We start from the raw sequence: 20409 nt of genomic DNA on the forward strand, positions 1-20409 counted from the left end.
TTTTTTTTTTTTTACTTTTCAAAGAGATATTTTCCAGTTGTCTTCCTGCAAATAGAAACTTTAAAACAAAGAAGCAGGACCAGATGAATTGAACCATTTCTGATGATTCTGTGAGGTTTCTGTACTTACTGGTGCATTGGTATATGGTATATTCTTAAGCTGTTATGACCTGGCTTTTTAGCAGGGGCCAATGAAAATATTTTGACTAAATACTAATCTGAATTCAAAAAGTAGTACCAGATAGTAGCTGGTTCAGTTTCAGTCAAAGAGAAAGATGATGTAAACATCTGATAGAGGATGAGAGAGATGAAATGGCAGTGCAGGGTCTCTGGGCTAATTAACAGTGCAGCTGAATTCTCAGTCCTCTTATTCACTTGTGGGGGTTTTCAAAGAGATTCAGCAGCCTGCAAAAACACTTCTAGACCCAATAGTGATGTACACTAAATCATACTCTAGCTGGTACCATTTTACTGTGAACAGTTGATAGCTGCTTATTCTAGTTTTGACCCCTAGATTAAAAATAGAGGAAATAGTTAAAAAAAATCTTACTAAATGGTACAACAATATAAAAATAATCCTAAAATAACAGTGTATCATAATATGATATGATTGGGTTTAGTAATACTTTGAAGTGCTTTCGAGCAACTCCCTACTATCAGCTGAATATTTCACTTCTCTAAACAACCAGTATTTGTAATCATTCCTTGTCGTATGCTTCTCGCATCTTTCCCAAATGCAACCATAAAGGTCCCTTCTTACAAGTTCTCTCTGTGTGAGTTTGTCAGGCCATTCTTAACCGAAACTGACAAAGGGTTAAAACAAATCAGTGCAATTAGCCCACACTTTGCCTTCACTCAAACAAAGCAAAGTAAACTGAAAAATCAGAAGACAATTATGAGTTTCCACTGCAGCAGAAAATTATGTTGGCTCTCTGTGAGGTCCTGTGTGTGTTTTGCTTTGAACATTGGAAATATCAATGTTATAATAGCCTATGCTTTTGACTCATGAGAAGTTGGCAGGGCCTGAAATTATCTTTTATCTCTATGAGTTAATGGGAATAATATAATGCAGATCAATATGATGACTACATGGCTTTAATAGCTGAAAGCAAGCCAAGTACTGCTGAAAATACCTGAATCAATAAATATACAAGTGTACAGAGAGAAACAGTAAGGCCATAAGACGCAGTAAGACCATAACAAACTGCACATGGTAGATTTGAAAACATACCACAATTCATTTAACAATTTCCTCCAACTACCAATGAAACAATTACCCAAAATGTTAAATTTTCTGAAAAATTAATTCTCAGGCCATTCAAGATGTACATTTTGGTGTAGAGTTTGTTTCTTTATTGGAACAAACAATACATTACATTGCATGTATTGTAACTATTACATTACTCACTATTGCAGTGAATGGGTGCCATCAGAATGAGAGTCCAAACAGCTGACAAACACATCACAATAATCCACATGACCCCATAAATTAAAATCTTGTGATGTGAAAAACTGTATGTTTGTAATTATCAAATCCATCATTCAGATGTTTTTAACTTCAAAGCATTGCTTCCGGATTAAATGCATTATCCTCTATCCATAATACTGCTTTCTCTAGGGAACAGTCTAAAGCTTTCTCTAGGGAAAAGTCTAAATCAGGAGCAACATATGCACAGATCAAGCACTGTTTATGAGCAAAAACAGTCCAAAACTGTTTATATATATATATATATATATATATATATATATATATATATATATATATTTGTCTTTATTTTATAGGACAGTAGTTAGACAGAAAGTGAAGTTGGAGAGAGAAGTGGGGGCAGGATCAGGTAAGGTCCACAAGCTGGGACTCAAACACAGAAGTACAACAGTGCCACATGTTGACATGCCGCCCACAAGGCTATCAGCGCCAACAGTGCAAAACAGTTCAAAGCTAATATGTTGGTGAATTTTGATGTGATTGGACAACAGGGTATGGACTTTATCATCAGAGTAAGTATTATTATAGATAATGGATTGGTATCTTGGCCGATGTTTAAAGTTAAAACTTAAAAACACAACTTTTCACTTCAACAGACAGAGGACTGGAATTGAGTGGATTTGATGTTTGGACTTTCATTCTGGTGGCACCCATTCACTCCAGAGGATCCTGTGGTGAGCAAGTGCTATAAAGCAAAATTTCCCCAACCTGTTCCAATGAAGAATCACATTCCTTTTCCTATTCCAAACAAATGTGTATATTCAAAGTCATTTGTATCCCCTTGAAAAGTGTAACACTGGCTCTAAGGCTTTTCAAAACAATGATCAGCAACATTAACTCAAACTATGTCAGTCCAACCAATGCTAGATGGGAAAATGTTCAGAATATCATTATTCTTTCAAATCCACTTGGTTGGAAGCTACTGGCACAGAAATTATATACTTCACCTTTAATAGTCTCTTTTTCAGGAAATACATTTTGACCCAATATTGCGATGGTAATTAAGGTTTGGTGCTGTTTATGTAAGGTAATTGGTTCCCTTGTGAAAATAACATGGAAATTGGGGAGAGGTGTTACGCTTCCTTTGCCCTGTAAAATATGTAGCCTGGGGGTTAACCATGTGTTCACAGCCGAAGTCTGGACTAAAATGTAAAGGTGCTGATAAAATATCAGTCAAGCAGCAGGGAAGGAGAAAGAGAGGTTGATGAGGTTGACAACTACTGCTTTAGGTTTGGTAAGACGATGTCATTGAAATACAGGCTACATAAGAAACTAATACTAATGGACAGACCTGGGAGTGTTTGGAGACCCAATGGCGCAGGACATTCAGGACTCTGTTGGTAGCCGCACGACGTATAATGAACTCCTTGTCACAAGTCCGCTCAGAATTGTTAAAAACTGCAAAGGAAAATAGACATTGTTATGGTTACATAAACAAACCTGTAATATCCAGGTTGTCGTTTCAAAATGTAAAACCAATGTGATTATAGATTATATGATCAACAGTTTACTCTATTATATGCTATATACATGCTATATACATACATATATACAATTAAATATACATTTTTCACATTTATACACACATTCTGATCGATTCCTTTAATATTTTCACATTTTGTTAGGCTGATACCATAAAAGTACTAATGCAATTCTGATGGTATTTAGAAGGATGAGAGAATGTTAGTTTATGCAGGTAAGAGGATTACGTTTTTTGACAGTTTAATATAAGCAAATTATTCCTTAATTCAACATGTAAATCTTGAGCCTTTTACGATTTTAAATACTCTGCTGATAATGAAAAAGCTACTAGAGCTGCAGAAACTGTAACAGCTTTATGTATAAAGTGAATTTCAGTTTTGTGGAGAGTGTCCAGAGCCTTCTGAGGCAAAGGGCAGAGCATGTGAATCTGTGAGCTTCTCTTGGGTTGTGTCGGTGGTGCAGTGTACCTGGAGGACTGCTGTGTCCAGCTGCTGCTGTGGCGATAGCAAACGCAGAGGCAGGAGAAACAGAGCAGCGCGAGTTCTCAGCTGACTGGACTAGAAAAAATAATATGGAGAACTGATTTAACAATGATCATTTTTGATGACACCTATTCAAAGAATCAAATGGCTCAAAAATTCATGAAGTTAAGAAACTCATTATTTACTCACTCTTGAGTCATTTTCTCATGGAACACAAATAATCTGATAGTTCATTTATTTATTTATTTTTTAGGTTGGACATCAATAACATCAAATGTCATTAGATCCCAAAGGTCTCATAACCACACACCATGTTGTCAAATCCATCATATTTGGTGAATCGTTTTACAGAATAATGGCTTAATTTTCAGTCTCTTCATCTTCTACTTTATTGAACTACATGTAAAGCTTTTTTTGTCCACTGAAGCTTGCTAGCTCCTGGTCACTATGGACTTATTGTTCAGAAAATACTACGGTAATGCCAATACCATTTAAAAATTAATTTTCAGTGTGTGTTCAATTGGAAGAAAAAGCATACGGGTTGGGAATGAAATCAGGGTAAATAAATAATGACAGAATTTACCCTTGACTTTCTCAATGGACGTGTAGTACAATATGTACTGTACGCACAGCAAAGCCATAGTTATGTCATAACCTGTCCTTCTGACAGTCTAGTGGTCATACTTCAAAATGAAAGAAATATGTCACCCTGGAGCACAAAACCAATCTTAAGTCGCTGAGGTATATTTTTTAGCAATAGCCAAAAAAAAAAAAACAATGTATAGGATCAGAATTGTCGATTTTTCTTTTATGCCAAAAATCATTAGGATATTAGGTATCATCCTACCATCTTCATCTTCCATGAAGATATTTTGTCAATTTCCTACCGTAAATATATCAAAACTTAATTTTTGATGTTCTAATATGCATTGCTAAGAATTAATTTTTAAAACTTCAAAGGGGATTTTTTTTGCCCCATCAGACTCCAGATTTTAAAATAGTTGTATCTCAACCAAATATTGTCTGATCCTAATAAACCCTACATAAATGGAAAGCGATTTTTTTTCAGCTTTCAGATGATGTATATATCTCAATAAAAAAAGACACTTAAGACCACTTTGTGGTCCAGGGTCACATATTTGCAAAAATCCCCTCTTTATTCAGCCAGTAACTGAGTGAACATATGGAAACTGTTTTTCATGGAATCTGAGAAACAGTTATAAACCAAATACTGTAAATCTACTGCTAATTGCTTATGTTGAACAAAACGAAGATGCTAATGATACTTAATGCAAACAGTCAGGATGGAACAACAGCTGCACCAGTCAGAACATATTATGTGCTGGTGGAAGTCCCATATAATTTTCTCCTGTCCCAACACTCCCCATATATGGCTTCATTTAATGTCATCCAAGCACAATATTTGACTGTTTCAGATCCAAGACTGTGACTGTGGCCATTTAGTAACAGAAGTGGACTTAGAAATGCACTGAGTATGTTTCGCTTGAGGAACCATCAGGAATGTTGTATGCTTTCTCCACTTAATTGCAAATTGAAAACATAAGACACATAAATCTGCTCTAAGACCAGTATAAAAGCACAAGCATGTCCCATTAGATATGACTTCACAAGGTTATCTACAATCCAGCTGTATTTTATTAAATTACGGTCAAATCTTCATTTACACCGCCTCATTGTATGGAAAAATCAACAATACTGAAATGAAAGTATTTCTTTCACAGAAGTATCTATATTTCTCTCAAAAAGTCATAACTCGCCACTGTGTTTGACTCTGTACTGCCAAGGAAGCCAAACACAAACAGACATGTGCACGCTTACCTCCTGACTGTCTGTAGCGGAGGTGGCGTGGAGAGGAGGGTGAGCGGCAGGGAGAGATTTCTCCTGGTTCACTGCCTTGTGGCGACTCTGGAATAAATTTGTCCAAAGACACTGACTCCAGCACAGCTGAGGGGAAAGTCAGACCCTTTATTAAAATGGATCATAACCCCTTCTTTAAAAAAAAAATGGTTTTAGGGCAACAGCTCTACAAGCAAACAGAGCAGGGAGCAGGGAACAGCAAATAACTATGGCCAGGGAGTTGCTATGCGGATGCTGGGGGATCTGGAAGGTTGTTAGGTAATTGATACAGTGATATGAGAGGATGTTTGGATGTCGTAACATCTGGGACATGTTTGCTTTTTCTTCTGTCACTAGCCATAGCTCTAACTTTGAAATTGGTAGTATAACAGGCATAATAGGCACAAAGCATATTCATTCATACATGTAAAAATTAGAATTGAAGAGAATTGAACAAACAGCGGTGCCCTGGCTCAGAGGAAGATAGGAACCATGTCTTTGTGTCATTTTTTCTGGTGATTAATGGATGATACAAGACTTCATCACCTTATGAAAAGGCAGAAAGAGAAAATGCTACAAAATGCTTATTATATGCTGTGAGAAACTGTGATGCACTACAGGAAAACAGGCACTATTTTTATTTATTTATTTTATTTATTTTTTTTTAAATCAGCATCCAAAATGAATTTAAAAACTTTGGATTTCATTCAGTAAATATGATGCAGGGCGGTGTAATAGTTAACTAAAACAGTTTTTTATTTTATTTTATATAAACGTTAACTTAAAAAAAAAAAAAGTTCAGCATGTTGCCAAGGAAACAGTCCTATTTTTATTTAATTTAACTTGATGTACGAAAATAACTAAAACTGAAATGAAATTTAATAAATAAATTATAGACTATAGAAACATATTCAAAGCTAATAAACTAAAACTAATAAATATTACTATTGGGCCATTAATAAACGAAAATTATAAATTAAAATGGAAAATATAAAAATAAAAACTAATTCAAACTATTAAGAAAACTATAATGATATCTCAATCTAGTAAAATAACACTACCCCTATTTGTATATGATATTCTGGTCTATAAATATGTATTATTGGGGACATAACGTATGTAAACAAATAATTTTTTAATTTCTGTCAAATACTTTGGGCTAGCAGTTTGTAACAAGGTACATTTGTGACGGATAAATAGTAGTCAATAATAAATCAGATATAAAAAAATGAGGGTCTCAAAACATTTACTTTTATAAAACCAGCATTTGTTCCCTTTAGTTATGACACAGATTATCTCATTACTGAAATAGGAAAAAAAATGACTGTAAAATCGAAAACAATACAATAATCTCATCATTTTTTGGTTGTTTTTTTTAAAAGTGAGACATTGATTGGGCTGTCATACAGAAGCAAACCAGAAGCAGCAAACCTCTTAGCTGGTTTAATGTGGCTCATCTGATGCAGTGTTAAAGCTTACTATTAGTGCTAATGGTTCACAATAAGAACTCAGAATGTGGTGGATTTTATAGCAGAAAGAAAGAAAAACAATACAAGCACATATCTTTAAACTAGCAAACACAAGAAGCAAACTATTAGTAGTTTTCACAAAACACATCCTAACCAAAGTCAGTCGAAGATGCCCATTTCTAATACAAAAATTTATCCTTTGAATGTTTCTGAATAAAGCAAGTGCTTTATCATTTGGTTTAGTTTCAAACATGCCTGCTACTCATTCCGAGCTGCCTGGCTGCCAGTATAACTTCAAAGTTTTGCCAAAAATCTCAAGTTTTCTGTTTTGCATTAAGGAGGTACACAATGCAAGTATGTTGGCACTTCATTTGCGCGTGGATTTTATGTGGAGACAGGAGAATGTTGGTCAGACTAATAGCCTATAAAAGAAAATATCACATTTGTTTGGCCATCAAGTTATTATAATGAAGTGGTTTTCAATGTTATTTGGAGCAGCTACAGATATCTTTCCCACAATATTCACTCTGCCAGCTACTTCTGGGAGTAAATGAAATTTTGCTTTTAAAGAAACAAAAGACAGCTAATGAAGTTCGTATTCATGAACATCCATGCTACCATCCAGCCAGTGTGTTGACCTAATTCCAACATCCCATCACTGCTCACCCAATGCAAAGACTTTTATGATAAAAATCTTAATTATACTTAATGAGATATCTTGTTTGATACCTCCTCTCATGTAACCTTCCTTGAAAAGACAGTGCCAAAAAGCATTGTGATAAACTCAGTGAAAAAGTAAGTCCAAGATGGTGGATGAAGCAAGATAAATTTCAATTTTGAAATGATAAATCTTAGATTTCATTCAGGGCTGAAAAGTATAATCAAGAATAAAAATTATATCACTTAAGTGTAGTTATAAATGACCAAACATTTGTGTGCACTATATGTTTTTATTATTTTTTATGTGTTGCACTGTTAGCTTAGCAATATGCTAACACCAAACTGTAGTGTGCAACAGTGCCCAATTACGTTTTTTTTTTTTATACCTGCTTTTGTTCCAAAGGTTTTTTTCCCATTGGGATTTAAAAAAAAAAAGTTTTTGATAAACCTTATTACCTTGACTTATAGCCATGAACCAAACCAACCAGCTATGAGGTGAATTACAAAATTACAAACTTCTATTTGGCGCAAAATTTATTTTTTGAAAATCAGACAAAAATACTATAGCTTTAATGAAGACGTGAACTACAACCCAATGAAGCACTGCAAATGACGTAATCAAACAAAAAACTATTAATTAAATGACAACTGATTTAAACATGTTGATCTTCATGGGAGTGTTCTTTTAACAGAATTTGCTTGTTTAGATTCTCTGATTGTTTTTTTTTGTAGAATCATAGGTAACAATTCTACACCTAAAATTCGGTTGTTGAACACGTTTATTAAAAAAAATATATATATGTGGACTGATGGCCTTAACAACAGTAAGTACCACTGATTAACAACCTTATCTTGTAGCTCACAACAGGTCTGCCTTTAATGGTTTATAACAGGGGTGCCCAGTCCTGTTCCTGGAGATCTACTGTCCTGCAAAGTTCAGCTCCAATCCTGATAAAACACAACAGAACCAGATAAATAAGAACTTCAGAGGCATTTGATAATTACAGAGAGGTGTGTTGGTTTAGGGTTGGATCTGAACTCTGTAGGTAGATCTCCAGAAACAGCATTGGGCATATAACCGAAAAATCTCTATAGAGAAAATAAAAGGGATGAAAGGGAAAGAAAGCCACCTACTAAAGTAGGCATTAGACAGCAGGGAAAAGATACTTTTCTGCTCACCTCTCCTGATGCTGTGACGCAGTTTACCGCAGAGGGCATCGATTCTCGGCACTTCTGCATTCTCATCCGGAGCTCCAAGGCTCTGTTCGGGGGAAGATGGACTTTGTCCACGGCTAAGATCCAAAGGGGGCTTGTTGTTGTTGTTGGATGGTGGGGGTGAGATGGTGGGATTGGCAGAGGTTGGACTACTGGCTGCAGATGACGAGGTCGTGGACAGATCCAGGATGCCCACTTTTGAGCCAATAGGGGAATTAAGAGAAAGTTTCCTGATGCGAACCGGAGAGGAAGTACGGGAGGGGATGGAGAGAGGTGGAGGAGATGAGAACTTGCGACACAGTCTGGGGGATTTGTCATTTACGTGGTCCCCACTGCGATTGTTCTGGTTGGTGGCGAAAAAAAGCTCCAGGGATCTGAGTTGTGGAAACAACATTGAAAGATAGGGCATAAATGGCAGAGCAACACTGGCATATCTCTCATGTTCTGTTCTCCGTATTGCATGCTCCACTAAATACACTTGTCATAAAGTCTCTTGGATGCATTCTGGAAACACATGAGGAGTATTGATTGCAGCTTTCAGAAATTTAGAAAACAGCAGGTAAACACGGCAAGATGTAAAATCTGCAATAGATGACAGCGTTTGTACAAGTGCAAAAGTTTTGAGAATCCAGGATTTAAAGGGGTCATAAACCAGTATTCCCTTTATCTTTTGACAACCCTTATGTGTTACTCTATGATGTATTACTCTATGTGGCTAAACACTGATATCAACGTCTGCTTCTACATCGCTGCCTGTTTAGTCCCGCCCACAGATTTGCACATATAGTGTAAATAACGCACGTCTACACAGAACCTAAACGGTATAGATGGCTTTGAAGACAACAAGATGCTGTTCCTTGCCAAGTTGTGGAAAAACAGTCTTTGCATTGCCTTCCTTTTGATCCCAACGTCAGGAAAGAGTGAATGAACTTTATTTTTAATAAAGTTCCAGACCGTGTCAGCAAGAATTCAGTCCTTTGTTTACTTCATTATATCGTAGATTAAATTACAAATAAGGCACAATTTGACGCAGGGTTATCTGAAAGATTGAAACTAAAAGATCATGCTACAGTATATTGGATCCGACAGTAATGTTGCATTTTTAACCTAAATCACAGCAGCGTCTATCTGGGAAGGACCTAGTCTGTCAAATATACACAACTATTAGCCAATCACAGCAGTGGCTGTGTACTTTCGAGTCTATAATCCGTCGTGCCTATACAAACAGAGCACTCAAATGAAGGGGCTCAAAAACAGGAATTACTTTTAAATTATGACTTTTTTGAAGTAAAAATCTTGATAACATTATAAGTGTACCTTTATAAAAAAAAAAACAGTACAAAATAAAAAAGAGAGGCAGTTCATGGCTCTGAATAAATTCAAATATTTGTAACTTCCAAAAAAGAGACAAACAGAGTGGAAAATGTGAGGATACAAAGCAGAAAATGGACAAAGATAAAAGTGAATGGGTAACAGAGAGATGGGTTTGTTACTTTGACTGATCCAGTGCTATCTTCCTGATCTTCAGGCTGTAGTCTGGGCAGATGGATGCAATGGACAAGCGGTCAAATGAGTGATACTGGACCCTGTGTGACAGCAAAGTAGGTGTGAGGATGAGGAACATCAGAGACAACACATTAAACATCACATCACTCACAATGACCACAAGCGCCTGCACATAAGGTACACAGGCTGCATTTGCCTTCTGTGCAAGCACACTGAACATTCAAGGAAAATGGAGGAGGAATAGCTGAGCACTCTTCAAGGCTTTCTGAACTGCTTTTTAGGTAAAGGTTACCAAGAGTGCACCAATTTAACTTGGCAGAATGCCTACTTTTGGAACAGAAAACATCATTTCATTTGAAAGGACAACTCACTCCTACAGCAGTTGTAGACGCATACGCCAAGTGGTTTCTTTCACATACAGTATTTAAATCACACAGACCATTTGAGTATGAATATATGGTATTATTTCAAAAGGATTTTAAAGGGGCACAATGTAGAAAACTGACTATGATCCAACAAGTTTCCAGAGGCAAGCCATTTGCCTGTCTACACAAAATATAAAACTGTTGTGATACGTAATACAGTTATCACCATTCAGAAGATATTTATGTGGACCAGTGAGATCCCTCTATGGGCACTTAAAATGTGATTTCTTCTCAGGGTGCTTTAAATATAGTTAAATATAGGGATCATATGATTCAATCTCAATTTTTCCTTTCTCTTTGGAGTGTTACGAGCTCTTGGTGCATAAAGAAGATCTGTAAAGATGCAAAGACTAAAGTCTCAAATCCAAAGAGATATTCTTTATAGAAGTTAAGAGTCAACCACACTCTCCTAAAATGGCTCTTTCTAACACGCCCCCAAATGTCTACGTCACTATGTTGTTTAAGCGAAGCTACTTTGTTTGGTCTTCCAAAAGAGGACACAACTAGAAATCAGTGGTTAAGTTGTATTTACAACACTGTTCCAGAACAGTCCAACCCAAATATTCAAATGTGTGCTGCGCATTTTGTGGTGTACAAGGACTGTTTCCTCTGAAAGTAGCCAACAATGTCTGTGTCTGTTTCTATAAACTGGGGAAATTCTAACTTTGCAAGGACAGTCTGGCACTTCTGACTCACAGTCTGTAAGTACGTTTACACATTTAATGCCACATGCCACTAATGATCCAAACGCAAGTGTTGAGCAGTCTAGAGTTTTATGTTTATGCAGCGCGATACGCAACACAACGCGTGAAAAGACAGTATAAGGCATTATAATCAATAATTATGTCCCCACTGGATGCAACAAATGCCTCGTTTGTATAAAGTTTTATTGCTTTTGTATCATTGCGCCAGTGTCATGATATTTTATCCTACCTGTCAGGCACACACTACATCACAGTGTTAAGGGACATAACATTTCCATCACATGCTTGAGGCAATCGGCCAATCCCAACACACTGGATAGCTGGCCAATCAGAGCACAGCTCGCTTTTCAGAACGATGAGCTTTATAAAAATCAACGCATTTCAGAAAGGCGGTGCATAGAGGAGAAACAATATTGTACATTATGTGGAAAATAATGTGTTTTTTTAATCTTAAACCACATAAACACATTGCATTACACTAAATACACAAAATAATGTTTTTTTTTAAACAACGTCTTATGACCCCTTAAACTATAGAACTGGCTGTAATATACTGGCTACTAAATATAGAATATATACAACTGCAATTTTTTTTATTAAAGCCCGAAAAAAAATTAAGAAGCTTTGAGACTACTGTGATGATTTTAATGTGTGTTTTTGGCTAATTTGGTTAAAACAGTGTCTCTGATTAAAACTTTGGAAGTAAAAACAGCATTAGAGTTGGTTAATTTTTCAGTTTGAACTGTCTGTTTCAATGCATCAATTCAGTTCAATTGATTTCAAATTGAGTGTTTGTATCATCATTAAAAAATGTCTCAATGCTGTATTCTTAAAAATTACGTATATTTTTCAGTAAATATTTATTTACAATAAGTCAAAATAGTTGTTTATTACTATAATTTAAAAATATTTTTGTGTTGTGTTTTACTGTATATTATTTGCATTTATTTGCAAGATTTGAAATCTACTCAACAACAATATGCTTGGTTAGAATGATGGACTGAAAAAAAAAAAAAAAAAAACATTTGAGACCCTTAATCACAAAACCAGTCATAATTCATCCAGGTATATTTGTAGCAATAGCTAAAAAAAAAAAAAAAAACATTGTATGGGTCAAAATTATCAATTTTTCTTTTATGCCAAAAATCATTAGGTTATTAAGTAAAGATCATGCTCCATTAAGATATTTTGCAAATGTCCTACCATAAATATATCAAAACTTTTGATTAGTAATTTTTGATTAGTAATATGCATTGCTAAGGACTTCATTTGGACAACTTTAAAGGCGACTTTCTCAATATTTAGATTTTTTTGGACACTCAAATTCCAATTATTTGAATAGTTGTATCTTGGACAAATTTTGTCCTAATAAACCATACATCAAAGGAAAGCTTATTTACTAAATGGACCCTTATGACTGGTTTTGTGGTCCAGGGTCACATTTAAGTTAATTCAAAGAAAATAGACAAAAACTGAGATATGCAGTATATATGAAGAGTTCAGATGCAAAAGCCTCTAAGTGCCATCTGAATTTTTCATCTAAAATTAGGATTTTTATCAGGTTTCTATATTTATGTTCAGTTATTTCACTTTAATAGCCTGGAAAAGGACCTGCACATTGCCATTAAAGTAAAATGACTCAACCTAAGCATAGGAGCTTGATAAAAATCCAAATTTTAGATGAAAATGTCAGATGTCACTTAGAGGCTTTTGCATCTGAACTCTTCATATTTTGAACAGTGAAAGAAAAAAGGCTGTTAAATATTATATATATATAATATATATAATTATTTGCATTACCCAGGTCTAGCAAGGACTTTTAACCCCTTTAAGAGTTGTATTACCTGACTGGTATGGATGTAAAAGGCTTCTTGTAGATGTCAGCCAGTTTCTCCATGACCACGGTGGCAGTGGTGAAGATTCGGTAGGTGTGCAGGAAGGTGTTGAGGAAGTCTATGGAGAGGAAGCGCAGGTCGGTCAGCCTCTCCAGCAGTCTCTCCACGCTGGCGTAGCGGATCTGAGGAACCTTGCAGGAGTTGAGCGTCTTACTGAAGCAAATGTCAACATCATCTTTATGGAGACGCGCATCGGATCTAATAAGGAGCACAACCAAACCATCTTTACTGTCTGTATGCTGTAATTTATGATGATATTATGACGTATTAGTGGAGATGTATTGATATCTGCTCTTATCATCTGATCGTGGGTGTAGCTCTCTATTAGTTTTATTGGATCTTAGTGCAGGTTTGACACAATTGACCACAACATTCTTTTGCATAGACTTGAACACTTTGTTGGCATTAATGGAAGTGCATTAGCATGGTTTAAATCGTACTTATATGACCGCTATCAGTTCGTAGCAGTGAATGAAGATGTATCATATCGATCAAAAGTGCAGTATGGAGTACCTCAAGGCTCAGTACTAGGGCTGCTACTCTTCACGCTTTATATGTTACCCTTGGAAGATCTCATCAGGAAACATGGTGTTAGCTTTCACTGTTATGCTGATGATACTCAGCTCTATATTTCTTCGCGGCCCGGTGAAACACACCAATTTGAAAAACTAATGGAATGCATAGTCGATATAAAAAACTGGATGACGAGTAATTTCTTACTGCTAAATTCTGAAAAAACAGAGGTGTTAATCATAGGACCTAAAAACTCCGCTTGTAATAACCTAGAACACTGTCTAAGACTTGATGGTTGCTCTGTCAATTCTTCGTCATCAGTTAGGAACCTAGGTGTGCTATTTGATCGCAATCTTTCCTTAGAAAGCCACGTTTCTAGCATTTGTAAAACTGCATTTTTCCATCTCAAAAATATATCTAAATTACGGCCTATGCTCTCAATGTCAAATGCAGAAATGTTAATCAATGCATTTATGACCTCAAGGTTAGATTATTGTAATGATTTATTGAGTGGTTGTTCTGCACACTTAGTAAACAAACTACAGCTAGTCCAAAATAGAGTTCTTACTAGAACCAGGAAGTATGACCATATTAGCCCGGTCCTGTCAACACTGCACTGGCTCCCTATCAAACATCGTATAGATTTTAAAATATTGCTTATTACTTATAAAGCCCTGAATGGTTTAGCACCTCAGTATTTGAATGAGCTCCTTTTACATTATAATCCTCTACGTCCGCTACGTTCTCAAAACTCAGGCAATTTGATAATACCTAGAATATCAACTGCGGGTGCCAGATCCTTTTCCTATTTGGCGCCTAAACTCTGGAATAACCTACCTAACATTGTTCGGGAGGCAGACACACTCTTGCACAATCTGACTTTGCTGCAGCCTGGAATTGAACTACTGGTTTCGTCTGGTCAGAGGAGAACTGACCCCCCAACTGAGCCTGGTTTCTCCCAAGATTTTTTTCTCCATTCTGTCACCGATGGAGTTTCAGTTCCTTGCCGCTGTCACCTCTGGCTTGCTTAGTTGGGCTCACTTCATCTACAGCGATATCGTTGACTTGATTGCAAATAAATGCACAGACACTATTTAACTGAACAGAGATGACATCACTGAATTCAATGATGAACTGCCTTTAACTATCATTTTGCATTATTGACACACTGTTTTCCTAATGAATGTTGTTCAGTTGCTTTGACGCAATGTATTTTGTTTAAAGCGCTATATAAATAAAGGTGACTTGACTTGACTTGATATAATTTTTTCACAGTTGATAGTAATTTTAGCTAAATATTTTAACTTAGGTTGTAGAGTAATAATAGTAACATATACTTGAAAATTATGGTTAAAACTATTTAAACTCAAATCAATATTTCATATCTATACTTAATTAAAATTATTTCAAAATTGCAAATGCAATTAGCAATAAACAGCCAGTTGGTCATTATAGTTAAATAAACTCTGATTCACATTGGAGTCCTGATCATCCAGCTTGGCTGACAGAACATCGTCACTTACATCATATTTAAATGTTTTATTTTAAATAAATAAATGCATACAGACATAATCATTATTCTTTGCTTATGGTCCTTTTTTTGCCAGTGGAAGTCAATCACATGGACAGTTGCCCTGAAATACTATGATGCTTTCTGGACTGGTATTGCCAATATATTTTCCAGCACGGAGGGACATTAGCCCTGGTTGGTTGCCCTTATTGTAGTGTGCTCACTGTCACTGTAGTGTTTAGCTTGGACAGATGCGTTTGCACATGTGCAAAGAGCCAAACTAAGGGCATCATTGCATGTTCACTGGGCCAGCTGATGCATTTTTGTGCACTTAAAATTTTGAAGGATTCATCATTTCAAAATAGCAATTTTTGGCTAGTTGAAATATTATTTTTAGGTATTCAGTCTTTTACAAAATGCTTCTATAATTGCAAAAACACTGACCCATAGCAATTAAGACATTATTTTACAATAAATAAAGGTCTGCCTTACTTGATCATGTGTGGCACTGTGACTTTTGAGTTCTCCTCAAACACGCAGGTCATCAGTCCATTACAGCGGATGTTATCGATGCACTAGATAGAGCAGAAATTCAAATGAAGAGAGGGATCAAGCCAAGGAGCAGAGAACAGAGGACAAAATAATCCAGTCACTAAACACTGGACATACTGTAATTTCTTTGTTTGAGACTGGGGGATACAAGGACAGAGAAATGTCTCTTGTGGGGTTCATCAGTAAGCCAGGTTCAGTTCACAATTACAAAGTGATCCCCTTCACAAACAAGTCTTATAAAGGGATCATCGAGTGCCTATTTTCCACAAGTTGATATGATTCTTTAGGGCCTTAATGAAAATTCTGTAACTAAACAAATTTCTCAACTGAAAATTTTTACCCTGTCACAAACAGATCTTTTCAGAGCAAGCTGTTTTCTGGAATGCTGCTTTAAATGCAAATGAGCTCTGTTCGCCCCACCCCTTTTTTCCGAGCCGCTCTCTGAGAGTTGGTAAACTTTAGCCTCTTTCATCGTGAAACTTGCTAAGTAGCACGTTATTAGGAAAGGCGACACACTCACTTCTTCTGGACATGAAGCTGGATCATGAATGTTTCCTGCGATGATATATGCATTTACTGTACTGTAGGTAGATTGGGGCATATTCCCTTCAGAAACAAATATAATCCACTTCATCTTCAGTGGCTCAGATGTCAGGAGTTAATGACAACTGCTATGTTCATTATTACATCTCACAACAAAACACCTTGATCGCTAAGGAGCCATTCTTGTCTGTATCTGCTCCGGTGGTGAAACAATGGTGGACTGATGACAGCTCAGTCCACGTCAATGCTGAAATGCTACTGTTAATCAAACAATAGTGGGAGGGGCATTTCTGTGTGATGTCACAAATATAGGCATCTAAGATCGGCTCGAATTGAGAAAGGGGAAATCATTTGAAAAGATTAAAAAAAAAAAACACTGAGTGGATCTTTATCATTATAGAGTAGTTGTGTAAACACAATGCCAACACACATTTCAGTTCAAACAACTTGTAAAAGTGCATGTGGCATCTGATGACCCCTTTAACCTCATGGCTCATGGTGTGAAGTTTCAGTAAGGTGGGTGTTAGTTATTATGTTCCATTTCTTCTGTAGAGCCATTATAGTTTTGTTTTTTAAAGGCTACCGGGAATTTTTGTGGTTCAGAGTAATTGCACAAACTATAGATGAAGTGTCTGGCACTGTTATCTTTTTATTTTGTTACTGCTGTGCATACCTACAATCAACAGGAAACTAGATAGAGATAGGGTTGTATATCGTTGAATATGAGAAATGAAGAAAGCTAGATACTAAACCTTTATCTCCAGCATGTGCATTAACAACCAAGCCACAACACTGACTAAGTTTATCACTGAACATATACAGAAAAATAATACATACACTACAAATCAAAAGTCATTTTCTGTGTGTGTGCATGTGTAAAAAAGAGTCATGGTTACAAGAATATTGAGCTGCACAAATGTTTTCAACCTAGCTAATAATTTCTTTGTTTATTTGTTTGTTTTTGAGCACAGAATCAACATATTACAATGATTTCTTAAAAGATTATGTGACACTATAGACTGGAGTAATGGCTACTGAAAATTCAGCTTTGCCATGACAGGAATAAATTACAATTTAAAATATCGGTTATTGTTGAATAACGTTATTTTTGTCTTCTTTACGCACAAAGCATTCTTGTTGCATCATAAAATTAAGGTTGAACCACTGATGTCTTAACAATGTCCTTACTACCTTTCTGGGTCTTGAACATGGTAGTTCCATTGCTGTCTATGGTGGGTCAGAAAGCTCTCGGATTTCATCAAAAATATCTTAATTTGTGTTCTGAAGATGAACGAAAGTCTTACAGGTTTGAAACGACATGAGGACGAGTAATTAATGACAGAATTTTCATTTTTGGGTGAACTAACCCTTTAAAACGATTGACAACCCCAAAACGTTTGAACGGTAGTGTACGTATTAAAATACCCATAAGCAGTTAACTGTAACTGCAGAGGAGGAGCTGTTGGTTACATGTGGCTTCTCTCTAACCTGGCTGATGTCGCTGGTCCAGGCCGCTTTCTCCTGACGGGATGGTGCCAGCAGCACCACAGTGAAGGCAGGAGCATCTGAGGGCTCTACCACAATCTTAAAGTCCAGGTGTCCAAACACCTGCCCCGAGTTCTTAGCTAAAAACAGACAGAAGCTTACAATTAAATATTAATCATACTCAAAAATCCTAATTTACCAGTCCCGAGGGACCTCTCAGGAAAACAATGGTAGCAAAAACTAATTAAACTGAAGGAAACTCTTCTTAGTAACATAATAATTGTGGTGATGTTTATTAAATAAGCTCTTAGGGACCATATTTAGGGATCACGAGAGGGTCATTGTGATGCAGTTTTGAATTAGCCCTTCAGTCTCTTTATATACCCTCAAGTGGATAATCAGTCCATGACAATTATCATGTCTGCCCATCTTACATTTAAACAGCAGGTAGTTTGGACTAGGGCTGTGCGATATGGACAAAAAAAACCTATCATGATTTTTTGATCAATTTTGCGATTTCGAATTTAATCACGATTTTGACACACACAGACATGCTTTACAGTCATAAATGCATTCAGTATAAATTTTAAACATATTTCCAAAAGAAAACCAGTGAGAGCTTTATCAAATGTCTCTAGAACAGACATAAGTCAAAATAATCACTAAGTAAAGATGTCAAACAAAATGTCTAGACAAATGTAAAAAATATAAAAAAAATAAAATAAAACCGTGTTCAGGGATTTTTTTTTTCTCCTTTTTTTTTGTCATGCATTGGTCATAAAGCTCACTGTAGCGGTGCCTCAGGTGTAATATGTTTTGCCCAATATATTTATTGCCCAAGGGTCACACGTACTCAATCTGCAGTGCGTATACAGTAAGTTGTGTACACGGTTCAGAAGCAGCAACGAGATTGCATTATTGTAACGTGAAAGCACATTAAAATAATGCGCAAGCGCGAATCTATCCACTCGCACCAGTGATGCGCGGGTCAATCTATTAATAACCCGCACCCGACCGACGTTTTCAACTAACCCGCCCGCAACTCAGACCGCGTTTTTAAAAAGCAGTAAATGCTCATCGTATATAATATATTATAATTTTGTCAAGAATTATAAAAAATCGTCAGTAAGCTCATAATTTGTACTAAAATAGTCTAGTCTGGCTATGTCTATTTGTATGTTTCTGCAAGGTCAGCAGAAATTGAGGCTTGGGTTTGTTCCGATCCGAGCTCGTGAGCGGAGAATGCATTTCTGAATATCCCGATCCGCTCGCTCATTCCGTGGGGTCTCGCTCAACCCAGAATGGCCTGCTGGTTCGAAAATATGAGTCATTTTATTGTTTAGTAATAAACTGGTGTTTTCTGTGTCGCTGCAAAGATGAAGCTGACAATGCAGACTCGCCATGAATGCCAGAAAGAAATGCACATTTCATATGGATTACATCATCAGAGAGTAGCCCATTTATTTTGGTTTGAATATTTTCGTTTAAAAGAAGACATTTCAAGCTGTCTGTAATATATAGCCTATATTTCTCAAATCTGTGAGGCACACGCTGAGTTTAGTTGCAAGTGATCGTGCCGGCGCCTTATTACATTGTCTACTAGGCTATATATTTGCTTCTTATTTTTTAAATACGGGCAATTGATTGATAAAACATTGATCAAAATTAAGATACAATTTATACCAAACGAAAATCTTTTAAAAAGAGTTTTCTATAAAACAAAACTTAATGAAGTCGTCAAAATCATGTTTTACCAAAAACAGCGTTGAAAAACATTGTTAAAAAATGTGTCTAGTACTATATAAATGACAAAGGTTTAATTGGCATTTTTATTTCAAAGGACCCGACCGACTGCAACCCGAATATCATTAAAAATATTTTTGGATGACTCGTAACCGCGGGCAACCGCGGGCGACCGCAGGCACCCGCTCATTTTGGATCAACCCGCCCATCACTGACTCGCACGCAGATTTCATTTGCTCTGTTAACAAAATCAGATGCGCATGCTCAGATCATAGACTGTATAAGGCTCAGATATATGCTGCCTTACAACGTGTCTCCTCTCGCTCAACCTGTGTCCTGTGCACTCACAATTCTCTCTGTGCTCACGCGCAAGATATTAAATCTATTTATAACCTTTTCTGTTCTCATCTTTTACTGCGTGCAGTGTGAACGTTCTGATCCATTAACATGGGCTCGAAAAAAAGGCTACGCATCACAGACAGAGTGTGTGAACCTGGAGTTAGGCATATGCCCAGTCTGCTCTGTCATCGTGCTCCACTTAGGTGCGCTGCATCCTGATTGGTTCAGTTAACATACTGCGGTATGGAATGATATTGCGGACATTATTCAAAAGGCATTGCAAATTGTATTTGCAATTGCGTTTTCAATTTGTGGACGCATAAAATGTGACATAATCCAAACGCAAATGCAAATCGCGCATTACCGTTTTCATTTTCGATTAAGTGAACGCACAGTGTCTGCCAAATTTAAAATGGAAATGCAAAGTCTGTTTGCAATTGTGTTTTCCATATCTTACGAGCTATGAGCCTGTCATATTTAAATAGCAAAAGTAATTACCACATTTGCCTTTTCACTCTCTCTGCACTGTGCATGTAAACTGCCA

The 20409-nt window shown here is 36.4% G+C and overlaps 1 protein-coding gene across 1 annotated transcript in view; it reads right to left on the reverse strand.

Moving 5' to 3' along the window:
• Nucleotides 1-20409, reverse strand: part of rasgrf2b (Ras protein-specific guanine nucleotide-releasing factor 2b) — a 63997-nt gene that overhangs the window by 10130 nt on the left and 33458 nt on the right. Inside the window, exons 12-18 of the mRNA XM_059550123.1 lie at nt 17787-17923; nt 15696-15778; nt 13130-13378; nt 8615-9024; nt 5289-5414; nt 3435-3524; nt 2777-2883 (exon numbers count right to left, since the gene is read on the reverse strand). Of these exons, the coding sequence (XP_059406106.1) occupies nt 2777-2883; nt 3435-3524; nt 5289-5414; nt 8615-9024; nt 13130-13378; nt 15696-15778; nt 17787-17923 (1202 nt within the window). The remainder of the gene's footprint in view (nt 1-2776; nt 2884-3434; nt 3525-5288; nt 5415-8614; nt 9025-13129; nt 13379-15695; nt 15779-17786; nt 17924-20409) is intronic.

Source organism: Carassius carassius, chromosome 5 (genome assembly GCF_963082965.1).
Source record: "Carassius carassius chromosome 5, fCarCar2.1, whole genome shotgun sequence".
Lineage (NCBI taxonomy): Eukaryota > Metazoa > Chordata > Actinopteri > Cypriniformes > Cyprinidae > Carassius > Carassius carassius.